Source organism: Oryza brachyantha, chromosome 6 (genome assembly GCF_000231095.2).
Source record: "Oryza brachyantha chromosome 6, ObraRS2, whole genome shotgun sequence".
Lineage (NCBI taxonomy): Eukaryota > Viridiplantae > Streptophyta > Magnoliopsida > Poales > Poaceae > Oryza > Oryza brachyantha.
This window is the reverse complement of record NC_023168.2, coordinates 17337118-17364209: the sequence shown is the minus strand read 5'-3', so window position 1 is coordinate 17364209 and position 27092 is coordinate 17337118. Positions and strand designations below refer to the sequence as shown.

The 27092-nt window shown below is 43.7% G+C and overlaps 2 protein-coding genes and 1 pseudogene across 16 annotated transcripts; 2 read left to right on the top strand and 1 right to left on the bottom strand.

Moving 5' to 3' along the window:
* Window positions 1–2861: 2861 nt before the first annotated feature.
* On the bottom strand, window positions 2862–5565 carry LOC102723066 (G-type lectin S-receptor-like serine/threonine-protein kinase LECRK3). The gene has a single exon (XM_006657078.3). It carries the CDS (start codon window positions 5563–5565, stop codon window positions 2992–2994), a length of 2574 nt encoding a protein of 857 aa, XP_006657141.2. The 3' UTR covers window positions 2862–2991.
* A 3839-nt stretch (window positions 5566–9404) lies between these two features.
* LOC102700249 (replication protein A 70 kDa DNA-binding subunit B-like) lies at window positions 9405–17959 on the top strand. Of its 15 annotated transcripts, none has more exons than XM_040525644.1 (11): window positions 9405–9708; window positions 9825–10660; window positions 10763–10873; window positions 10999–11070; window positions 15932–16075; window positions 16162–16435; window positions 16548–16644; window positions 17012–17139; window positions 17256–17337; window positions 17448–17559; window positions 17665–17959. In XM_040525644.1, the coding sequence occupies exons 4-11, from the start codon at window positions 11053–11055 to the stop codon at window positions 17839–17841; spliced, it is 1032 nt and encodes a 343-aa protein (XP_040381578.1). In that variant the 5' UTR covers window positions 9405–9708; window positions 9825–10660; window positions 10763–10873; window positions 10999–11052; the 3' UTR covers window positions 17842–17959. The 15 variants fall into 15 exon arrangements, 14 of the variants coding, with proteins under 14 accessions (XP_040381578.1, XP_040381575.1, XP_040381577.1 ...); XM_040525641.1 differs by having other exon boundaries at window positions 10999–12573; window positions 12660–16075; XM_040525643.1 differs by lacking the exon at window positions 17012–17139 and having other exon boundaries at window positions 10999–12573; window positions 12660–16075; window positions 17290–17337.
* A 4339-nt stretch (window positions 17960–22298) lies between these two features.
* LOC102722780 lies at window positions 22299–24936 on the top strand (annotated as a pseudogene).
* The last annotated feature ends 2156 nt before the right edge of the window (window positions 24937–27092 follow it).

Below are 27092 nucleotides of genomic sequence, written 5' to 3'. Positions count from 1 at the left end.
TTCTGCTTGCTGATTACCACCCTGTACAAGCTTGATGCTGATGGGGTTGGCTTTGGTATGGAGTGGAGGATTGAGGGGATTATATGTAGGCCGAGAGGATTAAGAATTTAAGACGATTAGAGTGAAATTTGGCGTGTGATGATTACCTGCCAGCCTCGTTGCTAATGTTGCTAGCTTTCTCAAAATTATTACTTTCCTAATTTTATTAACGTGATTTGGTTTCTGATCCGATCGAGCATTAAGAGCTTTCCTGTATTGGTTCAAATCAAGATTGATTCGTCTTAATTTTAGCGGAGATTTGATTCTATTCTAAAATCTGAACCCAACTTAATTTAGCAGTAAACTGGTATTAATTTCATTCCCTTTTAATGTGCTTGAAAGCCTGTTACCTCAGGTAAGTTTTCATGCTTCTTTGAACTCATTCATGGTGTAATGACAGACTATCCGAAACGAAAGGAACCGAATAGGGGCGAGCCTAGAAGAGGGCAAGAAAATGTTAAAGATTTGAGCAAGAAAAGACAAGAGTGCCCTCTTCCTGTGTCAAATGGGATCCTATCGTGTGATAAGGCACGATGTATATCGAATGTGTCCCAAAGGGGGTGTTTTTCTTTTCGATAAAAAAACTAAAAGTTTGTTAGCTTGTCTAATGTAATGATTTTTTAAATCATTAAATTTAACTCAATTCGTGGAAAAGACTGTACAATTAGATATGCAGTCCCCATTACATAATACCAACGGTTCGCTTCCATAAAACTTTGAATTTTTTTACTCTAAAAATTCTTCCAGATTAAAATGTAACAATTGATTTTTCATTTTATATGTTATTAATAGACACCGAACCATTATCATGGTAAAGCTCTTTCAAATACAAATATACTGTAAAGATATGCTTAATTATAGTTGGTCAGAATCTAGCAAGTTTGACCTTTTCAAAATCAAAATACACCTTAAAAATCATAGGAGATACTGTAACATGTGAATCCAGTATGTATGCACAGAAATTTTATATCTCTCCTCCGTCAAAATGTAAACATTTTTAGAATTCAAATTTGTACCTCTCTAATTTAATAATTCTTATCGTTTTGACCAATGGCATGGTATATTAACATAATGAACCATTGTTCAACCATGGTATATTAATGCCATGATCGGTGGAGTTTTTCCTGATGGGACTGTGCAGCAGGAGGCGGTCACAGCGGCGAGTAGAGCTGGATAACGAGCCGGCTCGGCTCGGTCCAGCTCGTTAAGATAACGAGCTAGCTCGACTCGGCTCGTTATCGTAACAAGCTAAGAACGGGGAGCTTGTCTCGGCTTGTTATAAAGCTCGAGCTGGCTCGTTAGGCTCATGAGCCATGCATAAAAAGTTAACATAAATAATTTTTCAATAGGTTATTCAAGCAAATTTTTATTTTAAACATGCAAATCATATAAAATTGTATTTAAATATTAAAGTTTGAACCAGCAAATCACATGATGAACCTATGAAGTACTGAACACATGTATTTCAGGGTGAAATCAATGAACGCCAGTGAATCTTGTGTCTTTGGTCTAGCTCGTTAGGCTCGCGAGCAGCTCATGAGCCAGCTCGAGCTGGTTTGCTATCTCTAACGAGCTAAAATGCTAGTTCGGTTCGTTTGAAATGAAACGAGCCGAGTCGAGCCGAGCCGAGTTTGTCACGAGTCGAGCGAGCTAACGAGCGACGAGCTTTCTGTCCACCCCTAGCGGCGAGCAGGTGAAATGCCGAGAAACCGAGGAGTATGCAGTGCCGCTTTTGTCCTATAATAATTTTTTTCCGTATATAACATTTAACCATTTATCTTACTTAAAAATTTATACAAAAATTAAAAAAAATAGTCACACATAAATTATTATTCATATTTTATCATAACAAAAATATTAATCGTAAAAAAATTTAAATAAGATAAATAGTCAAAACATTGTATTAAAAAATTAAAAAAAAATCTTATTTCGGAACGGTGACAGCAGTAGTACGGCAGCAGCGGCGGCGCCATTCTCCACGATGTCGGAGCTAGCTGCCGGAGAAGTTGCCGCTCTGCTCCTCATACGTGTAGGAGTATTCTTGTACGGCGAGTCTGTCCATGTGGTTTAAGGCAGCCGACTGGCGATCCGAGTTCGCCGGAGCAGTACGATACGCGTTGTACGGGTTGACGTTGCCCGGTGAGAGGGGATATATCGTAAAATTTATTTGATATTATATTCTAGTACACATAATGGAAAATAATGAAATTTATTTGGGTTGTGCAGGTACTATTCATTTGTTGGTTTTATTATTTTTATTTCTCTGGTTGTCGATTGAATTAATGTTTGTATGTTTGTGTATACTTTGTATTTGGTTGTGGTGTTGGGTTGAGTTAAGATAGAGCCATAACACTCCTAGATATGGTCGTTCGGTTTGGAGACGAGTGAGATGCGTTCGATAGGATTTCCACCAAAATCAGCCGGACCGAACATGGAACCAGAGTTGCTGCCCACCATGAATCTGCCCGCATCGGAGCGACGCTTGTGGGGTATTTGACCGAACATTGAAGGTGTTAAAAGTTGTCCATTCCATCTCACCTCCATCCCTTCTACTACTTCGGTTTTCATTTAGATGTTTGATTTTTTTTATAACGTTTGATTATTTATCTTATTTTAAAAAAAAATAGTATAAATATAAAAATGATAAATCATGTTTAAAGTTCTTTTAATAATAAGATAAGTCAGAAGCAAAATAAATAATATTCTTGATAATTTTTTAATAAAATAAATGGTCAAACATTATAAGAAAAATATCAAACATCTCACGCTATAAACAGAGTGTTAAAAAAAAAACATCAGAACCAACTTACACGATTGGGGGAATTAATGGTCGATGGATGGAAGAAAACAACAGGGTACCGTAGGAACTATGTTGTGGCTCACACGATAGAAGAGAAAGAGAAATGCTTGTTTATATGGCTTTGCTACCTGTAAATTACTAACCTTGTTTAGTTAGACCTCAACCTTGTTAGACTTTGGAATTAATGGCGACGAGTCCACGTAGCAACCGGGCTGGTCACGCAGCGCCTCGGCATCAACCACGCCGCCCTCCAGCATCTGCACCACCTCGTGCATCGTCGGCCGGACCGCCGGGTTCGGCTCGACGCACCACAGCGCCACGCGTGCGAACCTCTCCACCCTCTCCATGTCCGCCGCGGCGGCCACGCCGTCGCCGTACTCGTCGACGCTGGGCAGCATGAGCTCCGTTCTCCCGGTGCCCACCAGTTGTCCCGCCCACCCGAACAGCGTCACCGTCTCGTCGCCGCTTCCGCCGTCGTGGTGGTCCTCCGGAGGGAGCGGCTCCTGGCACCTCCGGCAGGAGATGATCTCCAGCAGCACGACGCCGAAGCTGTACACGTCCGCCTTGGTGTCCACGCGGGTGTCGCCGCGGAGCCACTCCGGCGCGATGTACCCCCTCGTGCCCCTCACGTCGGTCACCGTGGCGTGCACGGTCTGGTCGCCGATGAGCTTGGCGATGCCGAAGTCGGTGATCCTCGGGTTGTTCTTGCCGTCCAGCAGTATGTTGTCCGGCTTGATGTCGCAGTGGATGATCCGCGAGGCGCACCCTTCGTGCAGGTACTCGATCCCCTTGGCGATGCCGAGCGCGGCCTCGGCGCGCCAGCTCCACGGCGGTCGCCGGCCGGGCCCGAAGAGGGCGCCGCGGAGCGAGCCGCCTGGCATGAACTCGAACACCAGCATCCGCTCCGCGCCTTCGTTGCAGTACCCGATCATGCGGACAAGGTTCCGGTGGTGGATCTGCCCGACGGACTGCACCTCGTTGGCGAACTCCCGCTCGCTGTACTCGTTCGAGTTGATAAGCCTCTTCACCGCGATGAGCTGTGGCTCCGGTGACCTCACCGTCCCTTGGTACACCTCGCCGAAGCTTCCTTTGCCGAGCAGCTTCGCCTTCGCGAAGCCATTGGTGGCTTTGTGGAGCTCCTTGCTGCTGAAAGATCGCACGCTCGTTGTCACCGGCTGCTGGCTCTCTCTGTTCTTGCGGCGGTGGTTGTGTGCCAGGATGCCACCGGCGATGATGGTGGCGAGCAACAGAAAGGCCAAGCCGACGATGGCGACTATGTAGGGCGTCTTTGCTCTCGCCGGTGGAGGAAGATTACCCCGAGTACGACTAGTACGCACCTTGACGAGCGCCTTCGTCGTGACGTCATTCGCCTGCCGCCCGTTCGTCAGCGCCGCCATCTCCACGCAGTTGGTTCCTCCGATGAGCAGCGCGGCGGCGCAGTAGCAGTCTTTGAGGCAGTACTCCCGGCACTGACTCTCGTTGGTTGACAAGAACTTCTTGTAGTATATGGAGGCCTCCCATGTGGTGCTGGGCAGCTCGACGAGCTCGAACTCGTCGGAGTCGCCCTTGCCCTCCTCGCCGCCGCACGTCTGCGGCACGAACGCCGGCGTGCAGCCGCTGTCCTTGTGCTGCGCGTCGGTGTAAGTGTACCCGCTCGGGCACACGCAGCTGAGCCGGTCCTTCGTCTCCACGCAGTACGAGCCCGGTCCGCACATGCCCTGCAGGCCGGACGTCCTCTTGTTGCAGCCGTCGCTGGGGAACGCCCCGGCGATGGTCCAAGATGCGTTGCCGGCGCCGGCGCCGGCGACATTCTTGGGGCTGACGTAGACGCGGACGATGCCGTCGGGGTCCATCCTGGCTAGTCGGTAGTAGCCGCCACCGGCGGTGGACGTGGAGGTCGCCGGGGGCGAAATCAAGCTCTGGACGCTACCGTTGTTGAGAGTGTAGTTGAGGCGGCCCTGCTCGTCGAAGGTCACCGTCGTGTTGCCTTTCGCGCTGTTGGTGTAGGCCTGCCAGTAGGCGTTGTCCGGGCTGTTGCCGGAGAGGAGGTCGACGTAGAGCACGACGTTGCCGTCGGTCTGGATTCCCATGCTGAAGCGGCCGGTGGTGAACTCCGCGTCGGCGCGCTTGGCGAAGAGCTTCCCCTCGAAGCGGGCGTCCATGGCCAACGACTGTCCCGGCAGGAGCGTGTCCGTCGGGTACCAGAAGCTGTCCCACAGCACGTTGCCGGAGTCCCCGAGGAACTGGAGGCTGCCGGAGTCGCGGAGCACGAGGGCGGAGCCGCGCGCCAGCCGCGCGATCGGCGCCCTCCACAGCACGCGGTTGGCGGCGTCGGCCAGCGCGAGCTGGCCGTCCGCCGTGACGCTGAGCGCGGACTGCGCCGTGCCGACGGCCGTGTCGCCGGACACCGACTGCTTCACGAACCACACCACGGACTGCGGCGCCGGAGGGGAGGACGCATTAACCCCGCCGCTGCCGCTGCCGCCGCCGGCGTTGAAACGGAACCACGTGGCGAGGATGAATTTTGCCGGGTTGTCGGAGCCGAGGGAGAGGAAGCCGAACGCGAAGTCGCCGGACGGGCTGGTGATGTAGTTTGGTGGCGCCAGTGCGGCTCCGGCGGTCAGGTTGGTCTCCCGGGCCTGTGCCGCGGCCACCGGCAGACGCGCTCGGTGCACCAGCGCCGCGGCGAGACAGAGTGAGAGGCAGCAGCGCCAACGCGCCGCCATGATGGCTAAGCTTAGCTAGCAGCAGCCAGCAGGTGGGGTGGGGTGGGTCTGGGTGCAAATTGTGTTGTGCAATCTTTAATCTATGCTGTCGTTGACGGGTCGTGGGGATTTTACTTTTTTCAACTCTCAGTATTTTTTAATTTTAAAATGCAACCGCTTAATATTTTATTTATGGGTCGGGTGGAACGTTGAAAAGTTTAATTTCATTAATTAAATCCAGTCTTGATAATAATTTAAAAATATATGTAAGTTAAAAAGCTCGTTCATACACGTTCTTCCCACGAGCCTTCCATGCATTAAACGCATGTTTGACAATAAAAAATTAAACATTTGATCAATAGCGAAGTTGTTTATTTATATATAAATCTTTTACTCGCTCTGATTTTTTTTGACTTTCTGATACCCTTCGTCTTATTTAAAAAATTATATAATTATTGATTATTTTATTATGTTTTGATTTATCATTAAAGTAACTTTAAATATGATTTGTAATTTTGTATATTTAAATAAAATTTATAAATAAGATAAATGGTCAAACGTAAATAAAAAGTCGAGGACGTCGGAAAAAAAGGGAGAGAGTACTGCTTAACTAGACTACCCCATCTGATTAAACAAATCAGGATGCCATTAGAAACCATTGTCGCGCGAGTATAACTGGCGTATTCAAATTATTTCTTTTGAGCATATTCGTATTATTTAACATGTCAAATAAAAATATATCGCGAATGTTTGAATCTATAAATAAGATTTAAAGTGGTTTAGTTATAAGCATATAAGTTACTTGTACCGATAATCAATCTATACTACTTTTAAAGTAGCACGGTGAATCTGTCCGACACCACTCCATCATTAAACTTTTAAAATTCTGAAACTACTGTTCATGCTTTGAACGAGTTAAACTTATCAACCAAAAACGTCTAATTAAATCTAAAATTTATAATATATTTGTCTTTTTCAATGGGTTGATGCGGCTTTCTTTTTTATTCCGTAATTTTGCCAGTCAAGTCAAAAGAGGGCACGGCCAGGTCAATGGGCCAAACACGTCATGATTGAGGATTTAAGGCTGACGATGGTTTATTGCAGCTACTCTGCCGTCATGGTTGTCTCTAGCGTGCCAGTTTGAAAAACATGCTTTTAAAAGATTCGTCTAGCGGATTCTCATTTATAAAATTAGTTTTTTATTAATCTATATTTAATACTTTAAATTAATGTCTAAACATTCGATATAACATAAAATAAAAAATTTAGACGCATCTAAACAACTCGGAACTTGCGTTTCGATTCATACAGTTGTTGCAACAACCCATGATTTGAATGGGTAAAAACGCCTCCGAAAAATAACCAAAATTTAACACCGGCGACGCGTCGAAACGCCAGCCGCTCGCTCGCTCGCTTGTTTCCGTTTTTCGCATGACTCAATCGTGCTTTCAAAAAAAAAGAAAAAAAAAAGCGCCACTGAGGCCGCCGTCCTATGTTCCAAGCTGGTCAAACTCGCTCGCTGGCCGTGTGTCCTCTCCTGTCCGGCCCGATCCATGGTGCACGCGGATGTCCCTATGTTTTGGAAACAGAAGACCTCTTAGCAAAACGTGGATTGATCAGGGCCAATATGGACCATACCGAGAGATGATGGTAAGCCTTTTTTTAGTTTCTCTTTCTTTTTCTCCTTCTCGTTCAAGCAATCCGTTAAGGAGAGCGAAAACCAGCCGTATCTAATACGAGTTGTACATAATGCTTCTCAGCCTAATACAGAATCGCCGGATTAACCGGTTGGTTTTTCAAAAAAAATATCATGAGAATTATTTTTTTTTGAAAAAAATAAAAAATCTAAAAAAGATCATGGTGCCACGATGATTGTGACATAGCTTTCATAAAAAACCACGATAATCGATATCGCGAAAATCGCCACAATTACCGTCTCATATACCGTGATTATTATTTCACCAAAATCACGACAATAATCGCTACCTACGGTACAGTTTGAACTTTAAAACTGTGATAATTTTATCTTAAAAAATTAAATTCAAATTCATATGATTTTCATATGATTATCATGATTATCGTCGATAACGGTGGTATCGTTGGCGTGTAGTTTTGAAACACTGTGACTGACTCGTCTTCTTCGTGCTAATTTTAACTTGCATTGCATTTGATTTTGCACCGTGTTAGTCGGGTGAGATCGTGAGCCTGTCTCGACGATCCAAGTGAACCGTCCTTCTCCATCGATGGGTTGTTACTATCTAAAGTACCAATAGAAATTTCTCAGCAATTTATGTCTGACTGCTTGGGAAAATTTTAAGAATCAGGGTGAAGAAGACTAGCACAAGAGGGGTCAAGAGAGGACCAAGAAAAATCTGAGAAATATGAGCCAAGGCGCTGTCTGGACTATTCCCCCTCAATCATGATACAGAAGTTATACTCTCTCTGCTCATTTTTACTTGACGCTAGATATTTTTCAGATACAACTGCTTGTCATTTACTTTTTTTCTTTTGCAAAAGTTGTATTAGTATTTATAAAGACAACGTATTATCAAGGTATTTGCATGCTAAATATATATTATTTGTATTCATCGAAACATTGCAATTTTAAAAAAATATGGGTCAAAGATTAATTTACACAGGTCAACCATGTTAATTAAAAACGAACAGAGGGAGCATTATAGGCTAAGTATTGAGTTATCCATAATACAGAACTCACACTGTTCCAAACGACTTTAATTAATTGTAGCATTGTCAGGAGTTTAACTGCTTGAATTCTAAGTCAGGAAAACAAATGACATGGTAACATAAAATCTAGAACATTATAATTAGGGATTTGTTTTAGTCCAACAAAAAGTACCTTGAGGTACCAGTAACTCGTGATACCAAATTATTTTTGATAATTGGATCTAACAGTGTACATCATACTTAGCTAGATCCAATGGAGAAACGTTTTTGGTACTAGAGGTACCGGTACCTTGAGATACTTTTTGTTGGACCGAAACAAATCTCTTATAATTAATACATGACATTTAGAGTTATACAGGTTGAGATGGCGCATACCCATTGAAAATGTTGTAATGAGATTTTTTTTTTCATATGTTCATTTTTGATGCATATGGTTCTGTTGATGTTTCAATATTTGAAACTCCTTGTTTCGTACGTTAGAGCTAAATGTTTCAAGTGTTATTCAAATTTGTTTCACCATTTTATTATTTTTTTGTTTCAAATTTTATCCGTGTTTCAACCATTAGAACTTGTTTTCCATACGTGAGACAAATATGTTTTAATTAAGAATGGACGGTATTTCATGTTTTAATTATTTTAATTGTTGTAGTTTATATAAGTAACTCGATTTTGTTTGGTTTTGAATGAATGTTTCATAGACGGTCGTCACGGTACGATGTTTCACACTAGTACACTACCTCGACTGAGTTCAAACGTGAGTAAAGAAGAAAACAAAGATATCACATAAAACGAGGTATTTTATTAGTGAATAATAAATCTAGTACTATTTGTTGGAGCAAAGTCCAATAGTAATATAAAATCCCTAAGGCCTGTGGGTTCGCTGGATGGTAGGGTGTGCCACGTCAGTGTATTCTCTCTTTGCGTATGTCTGGCTTTGTACTGTATGTGTACGTACACGGCAGCAGAACGTGGTCTAGACGGCGTCGTCTCCTGTTGTTGTATGGTTCAGGCCCTCCTGTATTTTTTATTGGGCTGTTGTACTTAGACGTAGCTCCCCTTCCTTCATCATGATTAATTCCTAATCACATTAGTTGGCCCATTTGTTGGCCCGTTGTCTCGGTTTACTCAGCGGCTCCAGCCAGCAACGCTGCATCGATCAATCGGCATCTCCGGCATCCCTGTACGACGCTTGCGGGGCTGAGCGATTACGCCGCCAGCTGCGCCTTTCTCCCTCTGTACTACTCGCCGGATTGGGCGATGTTGCCGTCAGCCTCCGCCTCCGTTCCCGTAGTGGGTAGTATCGGAGGCTACGCTCACAAATCGACTGACTTCTCTGCCCTCCCCGTACGGTGGTCACCGGATTGGTCGACGACGGTGCTGAGCTGCCACGCCGTACGTGGTAGTGGACGCTGTAGTCAAAAATCCCCTTCTCGACTGGTCCGGCCGCCTATCTCCGTTGCGTGCTTCTTGGTTTCTCCGGTGAGGTTCTCAGCTCTTTCATCTCTATCCTTTTCCCCTTTCTTTCAGTTCAGCCTCTATCACCTAATAACCTAGCCATCCTTTCGCTGTCTTCTTTGCTTCATCATCGTTCGCAGCTCGATTTGCGATCTTCATCTACAGATTACCTATATTGCCGGTTTGGTTTGCTGTGGCCGGTTCCTGCGGAGGCCCTAGGGGCCTCCACTCTACCCAGCAAAGGTTAATAGATTTATCTATTCTGTGTTACATGTATTTACTTACATGTTACCATCTTTGACAGCCTTATTGCTTATTGCTCTTTCGTGGTTTCTTCGTGGGGTTTTTACTTTGTTCTTCCTCCTTAATATACATTGCTCTTTGATTTTTCCTTTGTATTCCTATTTGTTTGCGTCACGTCTTAACATTTTATCGCCATGGTAGTGACCTACATCTGCTTTGCTTCTATGGATATTCCTGGTTCATCACAGCAACGCACACGAAGATGTGGTATATATACTCCTTCACCTCTCTATTTGTGCTAGGTGTATGCATTTATAGTCCCGTAACTTTGTGTTGGATTTGGTTCTTCTTTCTTAACTTTTTCTGACATTTTTGTGCCTCCGTTGGCAAAATGGTTACTATATTAGTACCATTAAGTTTGCTCCATCGAGATGGTGACGCACAGTCTCAGACGGGTGGTTCTGCGACACTATTAGGTATGGTGGTTGCGTAAATAATGCACTTGGAAACATTGGCATAAAACAACCATCAGACGTCGTCTCAGCGATTTGCAGACTTGCCAGTTCATTATATAAGTTATGTTTGCTCACTTGGTTGCACAGCCAGGACAGAAAAGTGTTGCTTCTTTTTACCGTGCATGTCAATTTTTTCCCTAGCCGCTCAGCCTATGGCCTTAAATTTCGTTAATCAGGACCACTCACGGTGCCTTCATCTCAGCGTCGACCAGTCAATAGTCAGTATATTTAGCAGAGTTCCTTCCATACCACTATGCACTTCTGTTCTCTCTAGCCATCTGTTTGCTGACTACGTGTGTCTGCTCCATTTTTTTTTGTAGGAGACCATTTTTACCCCATTGTATCACCACATATTGCCCGCCAAAATCGATCGAGGAGACGTGCTATCAACAATATGCGTCGTTCTATCTGGCGGGCCACCTTTTCACTAGGTTTAATTTTTTCATTCCTGTTACTTATTATATGCTTATTACACATTCAGTCCATCAATATAGCATTATTCCATTCATCGTTACTGTTATCTACGATTGACCTAATAGCACTTACGTTTTCGAAGGTTACATTCCATCTGGTCCTTACATTCCACCTATCCACTCTCTACCGAGGGAGTATGTTTCGGCTGTCAAAGGTGACAAACCTCCCTTTGTAATGGTGTTGTCTCTTTTATGCTGCCATGTGACTATTGTACTAGATGGGATCGTTCTTGTGTAATTAACATTATCTATGTTGTTTTCTCTAGCTACATATCCACACCGCTCATACTATGGTGCGCCTGATTATACATGTACCCATTGCTTTGCGGTCTTTTGGTATCAGGAAAGGGTTCAAAGTCAGAGTTCATCTTCAGGTCATAGGATTGCCTACAATTTATGTTGTCGTCATGGAAAGATAGCTTTGCCTACATATAGGGACTTTCCTCCTCTCCTACGAGATCTTATATGCTTCGATGGCACAACCCGTTCAAATACCTTCATGCGCTTGATTCGCCAGTATAACTCTTTATTTGCGTTTACATCTCTTGGAGTTAACATTGATACTGCTATCAACACTGGTGTTGGACCATATGTCTTTCGTATTAATGGTGTTGTGCATCATCGTATTGGTTCTTTATTACCACCTGTTGGGAGACGGCCAGAGTATGCTCAACTGTACATATATGACACAAACAATGAGTTAAATAACCGACTCAATCTTTTTCAGTATGATGGTCCCTATCATGATTAGCCTGATCCTTCCATTATCAATGAACTTATACATATGCTAGACACACACAACCCTTTGGTTAGGCAATTCAGGCATGCACGTGATAGGTTACTCTCTCCATCCGCTCCTGATATTGCTATTAAACTAATTGGGTCAACCAGGTCACAGGATAGTCGATTTAGTCTTCCTACCTGCAGTGAGTTGGCTACTTTAATTGTTCCAGCCTCATCTGCTGAGGTATCCAAATTTGATGTCATTGTTGAGAAACAGTCGGGCGAATTAAAGAACATATCACCGATCCATCCTGCATTAATGTCTTTACAGTATCCCATCCTTTTCCCATATGGTGATCCAGGTTTTCATCTTGGTATCCAGTATAGAGAGGTTGATGATGAACCCCCTGGTGCACGTACAGATGTTACACAGCTTGAGTACTATCGTTATCGCTATCACTATCGAAGAAACCAACCAAATCCATTTATTTGTTGTGGCCGTCTCTCGGATCAATTAATTGTGAACTCATTCTCAAGCATTGAGGCAAGCAGATTGACTTTCCTTCTTTTCAATCAGAAAAAACTTCGCTCAGAGACATACCAAGGAATATCTGATGCTGCTTGCCATGCAAATGCAGCAGGAAAGGATATCGGTATCAAAACCATGCTCCCTGCAAGTTTTATTGGTGGGAGACGATATATGGTGCAGAACTATCATGATTCCATGGCAATTTGTCGAGCTTATGGGCCTCCAGAGCTATTCATCACTTTCACATGTAATGCTAAGTGGTCTGAGATCATAGAGGCCATACAGTGTGAACCAGGCTAGCGCCCAAGCGATAGGAGTGACATGGTCCGTAGAGTATACCACATTAAACTAACTGAAATGCTCACTGACATCAAGGATGGCCATGCTTTTGGTGCTGTCCGTGTTGGTACATTCCTGCTCACTTCTATTATCTCTATATATGCCTTTAACCTTATTTACCATCTACTCATGTTTATTTTCTGTCTTTTATAGTTGTTTACACGGTTGAGTTTCAGAAGAGGGGACTACCTCACGCACATATACTTGCTTGGTTAGCTGATAGAGGAAGAGATCCTACACCAGCTTTTATTGATGACATCATATGTGCTGAGATACCTAACATAAACAACGATCCGCTCGGATTTGGATTAGTTGATGAGCTTATGATTCATGGTCCGTGTGGTGATCTCAATCCTTCAAGCCCATGTATGAAAGATGGTCGTTGCTCGAAGAACTACCCAAAGCAATTTCGTCCAAAAACAACTATTGATCAGAATGGATTCCCTCAATATCACCGTCGTAATGATGGTAGGTTTGTTATCAGAAATGGTGCCAAGCTAGACAACAGATGGGTTGTTCCTTACAATCCTGCTTTGCTTAAGAAGTTCCAAGCGCACATCAATGTTGAATGGTGTAACAAGACATATCTTGTGAAGTATTTATTTAAGTATATCACAAAGGGCCATGATTACGCAAACATGGTGTTGCGTGCTTCCAATGGATCTGAAGGCATAGATGAGATTTCAGAATACATCAGGGCAAGGTATTTATCTTCTCATGAATCGATCTGGCGATTATTTGGTTTTGAGATTCATGCCAGAACACCAGCTGTTGAGAGATTATCTGTCCACCTTCCTAATATGAATGTTGTCACATATGAAGAAGAATCAGATTTACAGGCCATTATCGAAGATGCCAGAACACTATGCTAACTGAATGGTTTACCACTAACCAGCGCTTTGTGGAGGCTCAGGACCTCACCTATTGTGAATTCCCTACCAAGTATAGTTGGAAGGCTGATCAGAAGATTGGAAGAGAAGGACAAGGGGAATCAAGATTGGTAGGCTAAGACACATCCATCCAAACACAGGTGAACCATTTTACCTCAGGATGCTTTTGATGGTTGTGCGTGGAGCAAAGTGTTTCGAAGATATCAGAACATATGAGGGGAAATTATATGATACATATCGTGAGGCATGCCAAGCACGTGGTCTTATTGGTGATGACACTGAGTGGGTGCACCTCTTTGATGAAGCTATTGTTTGGGCAACTTCTTATCAACTCAGAAATATGTTCATGACAGTTGTGGTTTATTGTGATGATGGCAATATTGCAGAGCTGTATGATAGGTATTGGACATACATGGCTGATGACATTGCTTACAAATTACTTCATGCATTAGGTCCTCAACTTGGTACTATTTCTGATGAATTGTTGCAAGGTACATTGCTGAAAGAATTGGACAGTCTCTTCTCGAGTAATGGTCTTTCGATGTCATCATATAGTCTCCCACAATTACCACCAACAGCTGACTCAACCAACACAAATAGGTTGCTTCTACAAGAGTTGTGTTATAATAGAATTGAACTATCTCATAGAGCACACCAGATGTATAGAGATCTCAATCAAGATCAAAGGCAAATATTTGATAAGGTCCTTGATGCAATCTCAGCTAACAGAAAATGTGTTTATTTCGTATCTGGCCATGGTGGAACAGGAAAAACTTTTTTATGGGATGCTATCATTACTAGGATTAGATCACAAGGGCAAATTGTCCTTGCTGTTGCATCTTCAGGTGTTGCAGCACTATTATTACCCGGTGGGTGCACCGCTCATTCTCGCTTTCGCATTCCTCTTGATATAAATGATAGAAGTCTTTGCCACATAAAAAGAGGGACTATTCTGGCTGAACTAATTATGAAAACTAGCCTCATCATATGGGATGAGGCACCCATGACTCATAGGTTCTGTTTTGAAGCATTGGATCGCACGTTACGGGATATATCGTGCATGGAAAACCCTGCAAATGAAGGCAAGCCATTTGGGGGTAAACCAATATTGTTTGGCGGTGATTTCAGGCAGGTTCTTCCAGTAATTGAGGGTGGGACACGGGCTGACATAGTTTCAGCCTCTTTGATCAAATTACCACTTTGGAGACATGTTGAGGTTATGCACCTAACAGTTAATATGAGATTGTCAAATCCTTCTTTATCAGAGGCTGATAAGGAAGAGTTCTCTACATTTGCACAGTGGGTTCTTAGCATTGGTGAAGGCCACATACCAGCTCAAAGAAGACCGGGTGAAATTGATTGCTTTTGGATAGATTTACCTCCTGATTTGCTTCTTAGCCCTACTGGAGATAAAGTGGCTGCTATCATTGATGAAATATATCCTGATTTCCATCTTAACTATGCCTCAGAAGCATACTTGGCAGAGCGAGCTATTGTTTGTCCAGTAAATACCATTGTAGATGAGATAAACAGCAGGATTCTTGATCAGGTCCCTCAGCCTGCAAGATCTTATCTCAGCTATGATCTGATTGCCAACTCATCAGAACAACCGATGATATTGATCTTCTGTATCCCATTGAGTTTCTTAATTCCATTACCCTCAATAATTTCCCTGGACATAATCTGTCCCTCAAGCTAGGTGCTCTTGTTGTCCTTCTTCGCAATATTAATCAATCAGCTGGCCTATGCAATGGTACAAGGCTAATGATCACCAGGCTAGGCGATCATGTGTTAGAGTGCAAAGTGATCACTGGTACACATACTGGTGATATGGTATCCATACCAAGGATTGTTCTTAATGGGAACAGCCCCAAGTGGCCATTTACATTAAAGCGGCGGCAATTTCCATTAAGGCTTTGTTATGCAATGACAATAAATAAATGCCAAGGCCAAACATTACGATATGTTGGTGTCTATCTCAGGAACCCTGTCTTCACTCATGGACAATTATATGTTGTTGTTTCAAGAGTCACATCCAAGAAATGCCTGAAGATATTAGTTGAGAACGAAGATCGGAGTACTGGTTCAACAACCAAGAACATTGTCTACAATGAAATAATGCCTTATATATAACTCAGCCTGCAGCTCATCTAATGTTGCCATATATCTTCAATGCTTCTTTTCATGTCTGCTCATAAATCATCCTATGTATCAAATTACCTATGCCAGTGCATTTGTGTGTTATAATATATCAATATCATCATCACCCTTCGACTGCTTTTATATTCTATTTGTTCTATTTATTTATGTTCTTTAGTCTAAATGGTCCCTTTTATTACCTCTCAGAGCGCCTTTGGGTTTCACTTTTTATTTTTCGACTGCGCTTTTTTATCTCAACGATCTGCTTATCTTTGCATACCCTTTTTTCTGCTTCTTCAGCCTAATTTTTGGCTTTTCCTGTTTGGTGCTTCTATATTTTTATCACATATTGTTTGTTACAGACCCCTACTAACCTTATTAACATCCTATATACAGATGCAGTACTCACTACTGAAAGATGTTACACAAGAATCACACTCATGGCGTGTCCGTGTACAGGTCACGCGCTTCTCAGAGTACAACAGTGAGGATCAACCACCTGTGCTTTTGCGCCTCGACCTAGTTCTCCTAGATGAGGAGGTGAGTTCTATCATTTTTGTTTTCAAAAATACTCTCTTTTTACTTAGCAACCTGTCCTGGTCACACATTTTCCCCTTAACATATAGGGAACAATGATGGATGCTCAGATACCTGGCAGACACATGACATCATTTTCTCCCGTTCTCAAAGAAGACCGGGTCTATTATATAACATACTTTGAGGTTGCAGAAGCAAGAGCGTCGTATCGTCCAGTTGATAACCCAATAATGGCAAAATTCACAAAACACACCCAGATCAAAGAGATCAATCATGTCCCTGACTCATTTCCTCGGTATGCATGCAAAGTCATTCCTTTTGAGACTCTCCAAGCACGTGTAGACATAACTGATGTGCTATCAGGTAACTATCCCCGCCTATATAATTGGAATCAAATAGTATGTCGTGCAACAACCATTTAGATCCTTCTCTATTTTGTCGAATTATCTGATGAGCATTCCCAATTTTTGCACAGATGTTGTTGGCATGCTGACTGCAGTTTCCGCCATATCAACAGTTCGAATCAGAGGAGGACACAAAGAAGTTCGTAATATACAAATCACCGATGGGAGGTGCTCTTCTGTTTTTCTTATATTACTTGCTCTACTTTCCCTTCATAGGATAGATATATATTCTTTCTATCTAACCATATCCTTCCATATAGTCATTTGCTTCCAACATAGTTCAGCAAACACCTACACTTCAGCAAACACCTGCACTTGACAGCTATTTTTCTACTAGATGTATTTTAGCTGCTTCAACTTATGCCTTAACAACTAGCCATGTTCATGCAATTCTTATTTCGATCACACACTAATAACACTCACACTATTTTTTCCATACATAAAATTTCTTATCTGTTTGTCATGCTCAACGAATGGCAACATTAGGATACAATGCATGTGTATCTTTATGTGTTTTTTCCACTTCTGCATTTAGAGAGACAATATCGGTTTCATTATGGGGTCCACATGCAAGGCAATTTGATGCTGAAGGGCTTCAGGCTGAGGCTAACATGCACCCAGTCATCATGCTCTTTGTTGCTGTAACCTCAAAAATTTGTGAACGTACATGCCCTATTTCCCTATCATTTCTTACGGATGATGTAATGTACTACATAAAAAGCATTAAAGAATATGTTTCTATGGCTAATGTTGCTTCCACTATCATCTTACTGGCGCAGAGCAATTAACTTTGTATGGCAGCACTATATGCAGATGGTATTCTAATGCAATGATACCAGAGGTTGTTGCTCTACAGCAAAGGTGCCAATTAGCTTTTCTCTGTAGATTTATTCTAAACACATGTACCATGTATTGGATTTTAAATTGTATATTGTTTATCCATCTTCTAAACTAATTTATTTTATGTGCAGCCTTACTGCCAAACCACATGGGGTCACCTGGTTTGGCCAAACCGTGACCAAAAAACAACATTCCAATGTTACAGTACCTGACATAGCCGGTCTAAACCCACATGACATTCTGGTTAATACAACGAATCATGCCTGATTTTTTATACCCCTTATCCTTCGCGGTGTTGGTGCTAACAAGTGCAATGCAATCTTATAAATGGTTCATGTTATTTTATAGGGCAATACATATGTTCTGAACATAGCTATCAAAGGGATTATTCCTGGTGACAACTGGTGGTACATAGCATGTCAGAAATGTAAGAGGACAGCTGCTCAGGAAGGAAGCTTCTACAAATGCATCAAATGTGGTGTAACCCAACCTGAGACTAGGTTTGTAAATCCCTCATGCCTATAAAAGGTTACAATAACATGCCACCAATTACCCTTTACAGTTATATGTTTTCTTGTATATTGTAAGATGGAGAGTTTTTCAATTATATTCATTATCCTCTAGAGGATCACATGTTCTTATATACTACCTCCGTTTCATAATATAAAATGTTTGACTTTTGTTGTTGTAATATTTGACTACTCGTCTTATTCAAAAATTTAGTATAAATATAAAAAATGACAAGTCGTGATTAAAGTGCTTCTGATAATAAAGTAAGTCACAAGCAAAATAAATGATATTTTCATAATTTTTGAATAAGACAAATGGTCAAACATTGCAAGCAAAAAAGTCAAACATCTCACATTATAAAACGGAGGGAGTAGTTCTTAAATGTATGCGGAAAATTACAATGTGGTCTGTGTAGAGCTTCCTGGCTAGGCGGTCACAAACCGATGATCCCCATCGTTAAACATTTCCAACAGTTCATCCAAATTTTATCATCTATATTCTCATTTAGATGACTATCTAAAATATATATATAGATCCTCTCTATTCACATCAGACATCACCTCCAACATATCATCCATATTGCATATTATATATATATATAACTAATATTTTCCAATTATTTCATCTCATGTTGATATTGCTCTCTCCTTTTATGATTGAGACATGGATGTAGGAGAGAACATCGATATTTGGAGTTTCTATTTTTAGATGATAGGATATATGACCTGTTGGAACTCTTTTTTTTTCTTCACATTATCTATTTTCATAATATATTATAGTATACATGATCTACTCGGTTTGCTCACCTCCTGGTATAGGCTATCTCATGGTATTATTTAATGGGATAGAAACCTATAAAACTTACTTTGAGAATGCACCTAGTTAGGCCACATTCGGCGTGGGGGAGAAGGAGGGTTAGTTATCTATCATGAAAAATACAGTAACAGATTAGTAAACGATTAATTAATTTTTAATTATAAAAAATTATAAAATAGATTAATATGATTTTAAAGTAACTTTTCTATAGAAATTTTTTACAAAAAACACACCGTTTAGTTAAGCGTTCGCGTGAAAAATGATAAATATGGTTAGAAAAGGGGGCAGCCGAACGCAGGTCAGCTCGCTAGGCGTTGGCTTGGGTAAATCCTATGGATCTTTGCCACTTGCATTGTCCTGGATTCACAGTCTTTAAATTGCTTCCATAATCCCTCTTCCCAGTTTGTCGGGAGCAAGTAGGGATGTTAACGGATCGGATATATTATCCGATCCGAATCCGCTTGAATTGAGAATGTGGTAGGGGTTTACAGCTATCCGGCGGGTACGGATTTGGATTCGGATAGTGAGTTGCGGATTCGGATACGGATATGGTATTGTTAATATATGGTAGATGCAGATTATCTGATTTTCTTATCGGATTATTCGATAGACATTTTAGCGGATAATCCGAGTTTTTAGCCCGCAAAGCACTCAATCAAAAGCCCTAAAGCCCTAAGTATTTTTAATTCAATATTAGATGACTATGTATTGATTACATGTTATATCCGATCATAATAATCCGTTTTCGAACCGACTCCGCACCATTTCCGACATCCACAACAATCCGCATCCGTATCCGTATCCGGAAACATCCGCACCCGCTCCACATTTGCTTAAAAATATGGTTTAGGATATGGTGTGACAACTATCCATCCGAATCCACTCCGTTAACACCCCTAGGAGCAAGCCGCTAGGGAGTGTATTGAATGCGCATAGTCTTGTCAATATAGGTCCTGGAAGGCCATTCACAGTGCTTCACTCTGGAGCGTGGTCTTAAGAATCCTCGTCGGATCGAAACCGAGCTGGAGGTGAGAGGGAAGAAAAGAAGGGTTTAGAGCAAGATCAATAGAAGAGTTGGCTGCTTACTCTAATATTTTTCCATGTCATCAAGAGTTAGCTAAGAGCTAACTCATACAATATATCAGCTACAAGATGGCTACAAGCATCGACGTCTCCTTTTTTTTTCTTCGCTGGTGTGGCCCTGTGTTCGCTCGCCGCTTGGATCAGACGGGAGCAGGAGATCGCCTGGATAGCTGTGGGACCCACAAAATCTGCTTTGTACCGTATTTTCAGGCGCTACCGCCGACTATAGATTAAGCGTCTGTTCTCCTCTTTTCTCTCAATTCTCTCCCTTCCATGTAGTGCTGACATGTAATTTTTGGAGCCTACTGACTCATGCTATTGTACTTGCTCTTATGCAAGCTACGTGCGTCCTCTACAAAACACAGTAGCCTCATGCTGAAAATGGTAGGTGCATGTGGTCCCTCCCCAAGATGCTTGTAGAGTATTACCATGGTTGAGAAGCTCGAACAAGCGGCGACCAGAGGAGGGGGGGGGGGAGGGGGGAGAAGGTGTCCACGGCGCCAAAATCTGCCCGCTGCCATACTGGGTTACTGACCTTCATCTGTGCCACCGCCATGAGGTCCCGCAACGCCGACCTTCGCCCGCCACCGCGCCAAAATCTGCCCGCTGCCATACTGGGTTACTGACCTTCGTCTGTGCCACCGCCATGAGGTCCCGCAACGCCGAAATCCGCCCGCCACCGCGTGGACCTCCGCTCGCCGCCGCTCCGAGATCCGATAGCCGCCGCGCTGAGATAAGCCCATGCTGCCGCCCTGAGCTCCGGCGCCCGCCGTACCGACGACCTTCATTAGCTGTCGCACGGACCTATGCCTGCCGCCATGCCAAGATCCAACAGCCGCCATCGCCGCCGCGCTGAGATTCGGTAGCTGCCCACCCGCCACTTCGACCTTCGGCCACATTGTCTGGGGAGTAGAACGAGGACTTGGTTGGAAAGTGACGGAGAGGAGGGTAGGGGTAGATTTAGTAGAAATATTTTAATTTGAGGGTTTTTATTGTAAAGATTTGTACGCTGATGTAAATAGAGAAAATATGTGAACTAAAATAAAAAAATATAGGGCTGAAATAAAAAATATTTGGTTTAGTTGGAGCCACTTGCACTGTGGGAAACTTGTTTGGATGAGTGGTCTCATCCTACGTGGATGCTAGGGATCTTTGATGGGGCTCCCTCGCACCGTGAATGCCCTAAGGTATGGACTTTAAAGGGCTTTGGAAACCTGCACTCCGAATAGGCCATGGAGTCTTCCCGGAGTAGGGATGGCATGGGTCAGGCTTGGAATGAGTTTTGTAAAAACACACCCGTCACCAAACCTATGATTGTAAGGTAAACTCATACCCGTAAACCTTTATGGGTGCAAAACTAAACCTGTACCCATACCCGTTGGGTACTCGAAACCTAATGGGTATCCACGAGTGAAACCATGTCAAATAAAAAAATATCTTAATCAAGACATCTCTATGAGTGTATTAAGGTTTTTCAATATTTAAATGCATGGAATAAGCAAATGAACATAGTCGATTGATTAATATAGTAACAAGAAAATAAAAAAGGTATAATAGTAAGCAAGTAAAGCTAAGCTCGACGAATTCTAATGTCCAGACATACAATCATATTAACACAACCGGCAAATCATGCATAAATAATATTCTTATGCTCCCGACTTATAATACTGAACAATAAGCATGCTCCATGTCAAATATTTCAAGGTGTCGCTAGATTGTTGCACTCCAATGGACACCTATGGGTTAAATCTAAAGTCATACCTAACTCATAGCTTCACGGATACCCATCCCCACGAACCCATGGGTATAAATCTTCAATCATACCTGTACTCATTAGGTAAAAAACCCGTTAGAACCTGGATCCGTGGGTCCAATTACCATCCCTATCCCGAAGCACCTTCTTAAAATCGACTAGCCTCACACGCAGAGTATGCAGCGGAAGATCGAAACGCTTCCTTGCATGTTCTCTCCCGGGGGAAGCCAGTCAAGCTTGAGAACACAGATATCACACAGTGGATGTGTCAACACGCAGTTTCGCATTTGTATTGATCTGTCACCAGTAAATGCGTGTAGAATTTTATCGATGCAATGCATAAGAGGAAAGCAATTTTAATTTACTCCTACAACTCATCAAAAAAAGAATCAAAAAAGGCCTGAGAACACCGATCAAGAGACACACCATCTTATTTTGGGGAAACAATTTTTAGCACACGGGTGTATGTACATCCGTGTGCTTGCATGCTATTTAAATAGTTTTTAAAAAATATGAAAAAATTTAACAAGATATATTAATATGAGTTATATCACTTCACAAACATGCAAGTTTAAATTAAACTTCTATAAATTGTAGCAAAAAAACAAACAAAACTGAAACTAAGTATATGCATATTCATAATTGTTTTTATTATTTTTGCTATAACTTGTAGAAGTTAAATTTAAACTTGTATGTTGGTGGAGTGATATAACTCATATCAAACTATCTTGTTAATTCTTTTTATATTTTTCTATGACTATTTAGATGACATTGTTTATATATCCGTATGTTAAAAAACTTGTTCCCTTATTTTGCGAAAATGAAACCGTTTGCTCGGTTGCTGCTGATGATCGTGCTGCTGCTGCACCACCACCCTCGCCTGCTGCTTCAAGCGAACCTCACGGCCGGATCAACTCTTCGTCCTCGCTACATCACCAGCCCGTCCGGCGACTTCGCTTTCGGGTTCCGCCTCGTCTCCGGCGAGGACAGCCAGTTCCTACTCGCCGTATGGTGCAACGTCAACGACACGCAGAAGGCGGTGGTATGGTACGCGACGGATCCGGCGTCTGGATCGGCGGTGACTGCCACGGCGCAGTCCGTGTTCAGCGTCGCCCTCGGCCAGCTCGTCCTCGCCGCCGACACCACCGGCGGCGGGAACATCTGGACGAACTCGAACGCGGCCCAGCCGAACGGGTTCGTGCTCGTGCTGCGGGACTCGGGCAACCTCCAGTTCCTCGCCGCCGGCGACAACTCCGTGGTGTGGGAGAGCTTCCGGTACCCGACGGACACGCTCCTCCCTGGCCAGTCCATGGCCGCTGGAGCAATCCTTCGGTCCAGGCGCTCGGATGCGGATTTCTCCTCTGGCCGCTTCGGCCTGTTCGTGCAGAACGACGGCAACATCGTCCTGTACCTCATGAACCTCGCCGGCGGCGGCAATGCTGACTCGAGCAAAGCGTACGGGGCGACCCGCACCCAGCAGCCCGGCAACACCCCAGACGGCAACACGACTCTTTTTTTCGACTCGACGGGGAGCATCTACTACCAGATCAAGAACGGCTCGCTGCACGAGCTGACACCTCCCATGGCGAACTCCACCGCCGGCAGCTACCAGCGCGCGCCGCTCGACCCGGACGGCATAGTTCGCGTGTACGTCCGGCCTAGGAACTCCGCAGCCAACGCGTCGTGGACCGTCGCCGGTCTGTTCCCAACCACAGGTTATGGCATGTCAACCCGTGCCCTGGACGGTTTCTGCGGCCCCAACTCGTACTGCGTGTCCGGCTCCGGCGCCGGCGACCGTCTCGACTGCGCGTGCCCGACCGGTTACACCTTCGTCGACACGAAGCTACGGTACCTTGGTTGCCGACCGGTGTTCGCGCCGCAGAGCTGCGACGTGGAGGCGAACAGCTCCGCCGAATTCCGGATCACCAGGCTGCCCAACACCACCTGGACGGCCTCGCCGTACATGGTGTATCCACGCACGGCGGAGGAGCAGTGCGCCGACATGTGCCTGAGCGACTGCTTCTGCGTGGCGGCGCTGTTCGAGTCCGACGCAACCCTCTGCACCAAGATGGCGCTGCTGGCGGGCTCCGGGCAGCAAGGGCGACACGTCACCGCGAAGGTGTTGATCAAGGTTCGGACGAGCAGCCCTCCGGCGCCGCCGTCGCGGAGAAGGCTGCCACTGCTGCCGTACATACTCCTCGGTTGCTCGGTGCTTCTCCTGCTGGCCGCTGCCGCCTGGCTTCTTCTGCAGCACCGGCGCATTAGAAGAAGCAACACCGACCATGACACGGTGAGGGTTTTCACCAGGAGGGAGCTCCACCGAGCCACCAATGGTTTCCAGAGGTTGCTAGGAAGAGGAGGCTTCGGCGAGGTCTACCATGGCGTGGCCAAGTCAGTGCACCCACATGACATCGCGGTGAAGAGGCTCGTCACCTCCAACGAGTACAGCGAGAGGGAGTTCGCCAACGAGGTGCACTCCATCGGGCGGATCCACCACCGGAACCTGGTCCGCATGGTCGGCTACTGCAAGGAGCGTGAGCAGCGGATGCTCGTCTTCGAGTTCATGCCGAGTGGCTCGCTCCGGAGCTTCCTCTTCCGGCGTCCACGCCCACCATGGAGCTGGCCGCGCTCGGCATCGCCAAGGGGATCGAGTACCTGCACGAAGGGTGCACTTCGCCGATCATCCACTGCGACATCAAGCCGGACAACATACTGCTGGATGACAAGAACAACCCAAAGATCACCGACTTCGGGATCGCGAGGCTCCTCGGCGACCAGCAGTTGCACACGACGGTGACCGACGTGAGGGGAACCAGAGGCTACATCGCCCCCGAGTGGTTCCACAGCGAGAGGCGCATCGACACCAAGGTGGACGTGTATAGCTTCGGCGTCGTGCTGCTCGAGATGATATGCTGCAGGAGGTGCCAGGACCCAGTATCTGGCCACGGCGAGGACGGCGGCGGCGATTCTGTCACGCTGTTCGGTTGGGCAGGCCGGTTGATCAAGCATAACAGGGTCGCGGTTCTTCCGCGTAGCGACGACGACACGGCGGCGGCGGATCTGGAGAGGGTGGAGCGGTTCGCGCGCGTGGCTTTCTTGTGCATCGAGAGGAACCCGTCGCTTCGGCCGACGATGCATCAGGTGGTGCAGATGCTGGAGGGTGTGATTCAGGTCCACGCGCTGCCTGATCTTCCTAGCTTTGCGGATGCATCGCCATAGAGATATTTCTACGGATTCATATGCTCTCAGGTTCTTCTTCTCCGGTTCAATTCGATTAATTTGATTTTGTTCAGGTTTTATCTCTTTGTTCTCATTCGTTGCATGCACTAGGAACGATTCTTCAGCTTTGTTCATAAGGATGTATCTGAACTTTAACTCTATATCCTCTGACTTGGTTTTCAGTTTTAATCGTGATGAACTCCTATGCCTTTAAACCCTCGATAGAAACCTTGAGTCAGGTCAATATATCGGATATATCAAAGAAGACAGATGAGATATATAAGAGCAATTTTACGGTTCTTCAATAGGTACAAGTAGGTACCAAAATTTTATGCCTCCTGCTACTTCTCAAGTACTATAAAATTACTCGGTATATAAACCTTAACGAGTTATGTCCCTCCTAGGTAACTTTTCCATACAGCTGAGCGTCTCTTTCATAGCCTTTGGAAACTATAAACACTCTCGACCATACACAATCATTTCTAAGTGTTATATGAAAGAGTAATTTTACAGTCCTTTAGTAGGTACTAGTATCTAGATATCAAAATGTACCAAAATTTTACACCTCTTGATACTTTTTCAAGTACCGTAAAATTGCTCTATATGAAAACCCTTAGTTACTATTCCCGAGAGATATATTAAAACTCTCAGTTACTATCATACCCCGTTAACCACTTATAATCATTTCAGAGAGGTATCATAAAACCCTCGGTTACTTGCTGAATATTCTTGTTATAACCTTCAGTGAAATATAAAATGGCCGACCACCTAAATCTTCCCGTCTGTTTGTAGGCTTTTTAACTAAACTCTAGGCAATTCTTGTGATTCTAGTAGTGCACTAACAATATTTTCAACTTTTACCAAGTGGGTTTATACCGTCAGCCACCTGTAGAAACTGTTGGCCATATATTAATCATCCGTCACCAGTAAAATTCATGACATGTCTTGCCTAAAGATTTTAACTGAAGCAAGTTTCTAACATTAAAAAAAACACATAGATTGAGAGCAAATTCTCCAAACTAACATGTTTGTCTATCTAAATAAGAAAAAAAAACAAGTTCAAGGTCTTTATGTGCACCTTTAGATAATCCAGAAATCATTATATTCATGGTCGCGTTCAGACATTGCATAATCCCCATCGGTATCATCGTCATTGCCATTGTCTTCACCAATCTCATTTCCCCCCTCTTCATCAAACGGACCCTATAATTATGGTTGTGTGTTAAACATGAGGTACTAATGCACTGGGGCAATTTTTGTTCAATATAACAGAAACATTTTGAAATAATTTTAATTCCAACCCGATCATGTTGGTGTTCATCCTCATCTTCAACTGGAGTAAACCCAGCATCTGAACTTGAGGAAGCTTGCAATTTTGAAGCAACATGTACATATTATGCTATGAGTATTTAGAAAGATAAGACTCTGACATAAGAAAAATGAAATAGAACAAACCACTTTTAATTGTTTTCATATATACACACACTAACATGACAGTTTAAAAAATAGTTATTAAAAAATAAATGGAAAACTAATATATATTATAGGGGGACTGAACTAACCAACTCAGGATCATATTGTTTCATAAGGGTGTCATAGCTCTGGGGACATCAAAATTTAATATTTGTGCCCCGAAAGAAATTCCTCATGATCGTCCAGGATTTCAACCACTCATAGAATGATAAAACAGAACAAGCTTTGATTAATTTCATGATAGTTGTTTATTACAACTCTAAAGGTTATAAGATCCAAACTAAAGGAATTCTTACAAAAAAAAAAGTAAAAGACTCCCCAAGCCAAAGCTCAAGTGTAGACAAAGCCTATATTAAGTCTTCACCTTAGAAGATCCCATCATCTTTCGAAGTTATCTATATATCAATTTATGCAAGAATGAGTACTTATGTACTTAGCAAGATATATTACTAGTTGAATTAAACAAGAAAATAAGAGCAAAGGTTAAAAAGCTAGTTAAAAAGCTAGAGAGAGTGTGCTAAGTGCAAAGGTTAAAAAGCTAGTTAATCTCCAACCATCTCAAAAGTGTTTTAGAGCTTTCGTGTTGCTAGAGAGAGTGGTGTGAAGTGTATATACTTCAAGTTGGAGAATTTGAGCAATTGTAATCAGAGAAGGAGAAACTCGTGACTTGCGAGCAATGAAGGTGTGCGTGGTATGTAAGAGAGAAGATTACGAAGGTTCTACCTCAACTCCAAAGGGAAGTGGTAAAGTGAGTGGAATTCAAGTTTTGCCTTAGTGGTTGCTTCGTAGAGTAAGCTTGATAGATCAAGTGGAGTTCTAGTGTTGTTCAAGCTTGGGTCTTAGTGGTTGCTTGGAGCATAGGTTTGTCCTTAGGGCCAGCATTGAAACCAAGACTTTATCATAGGTGGTTTCTCAATAAAGA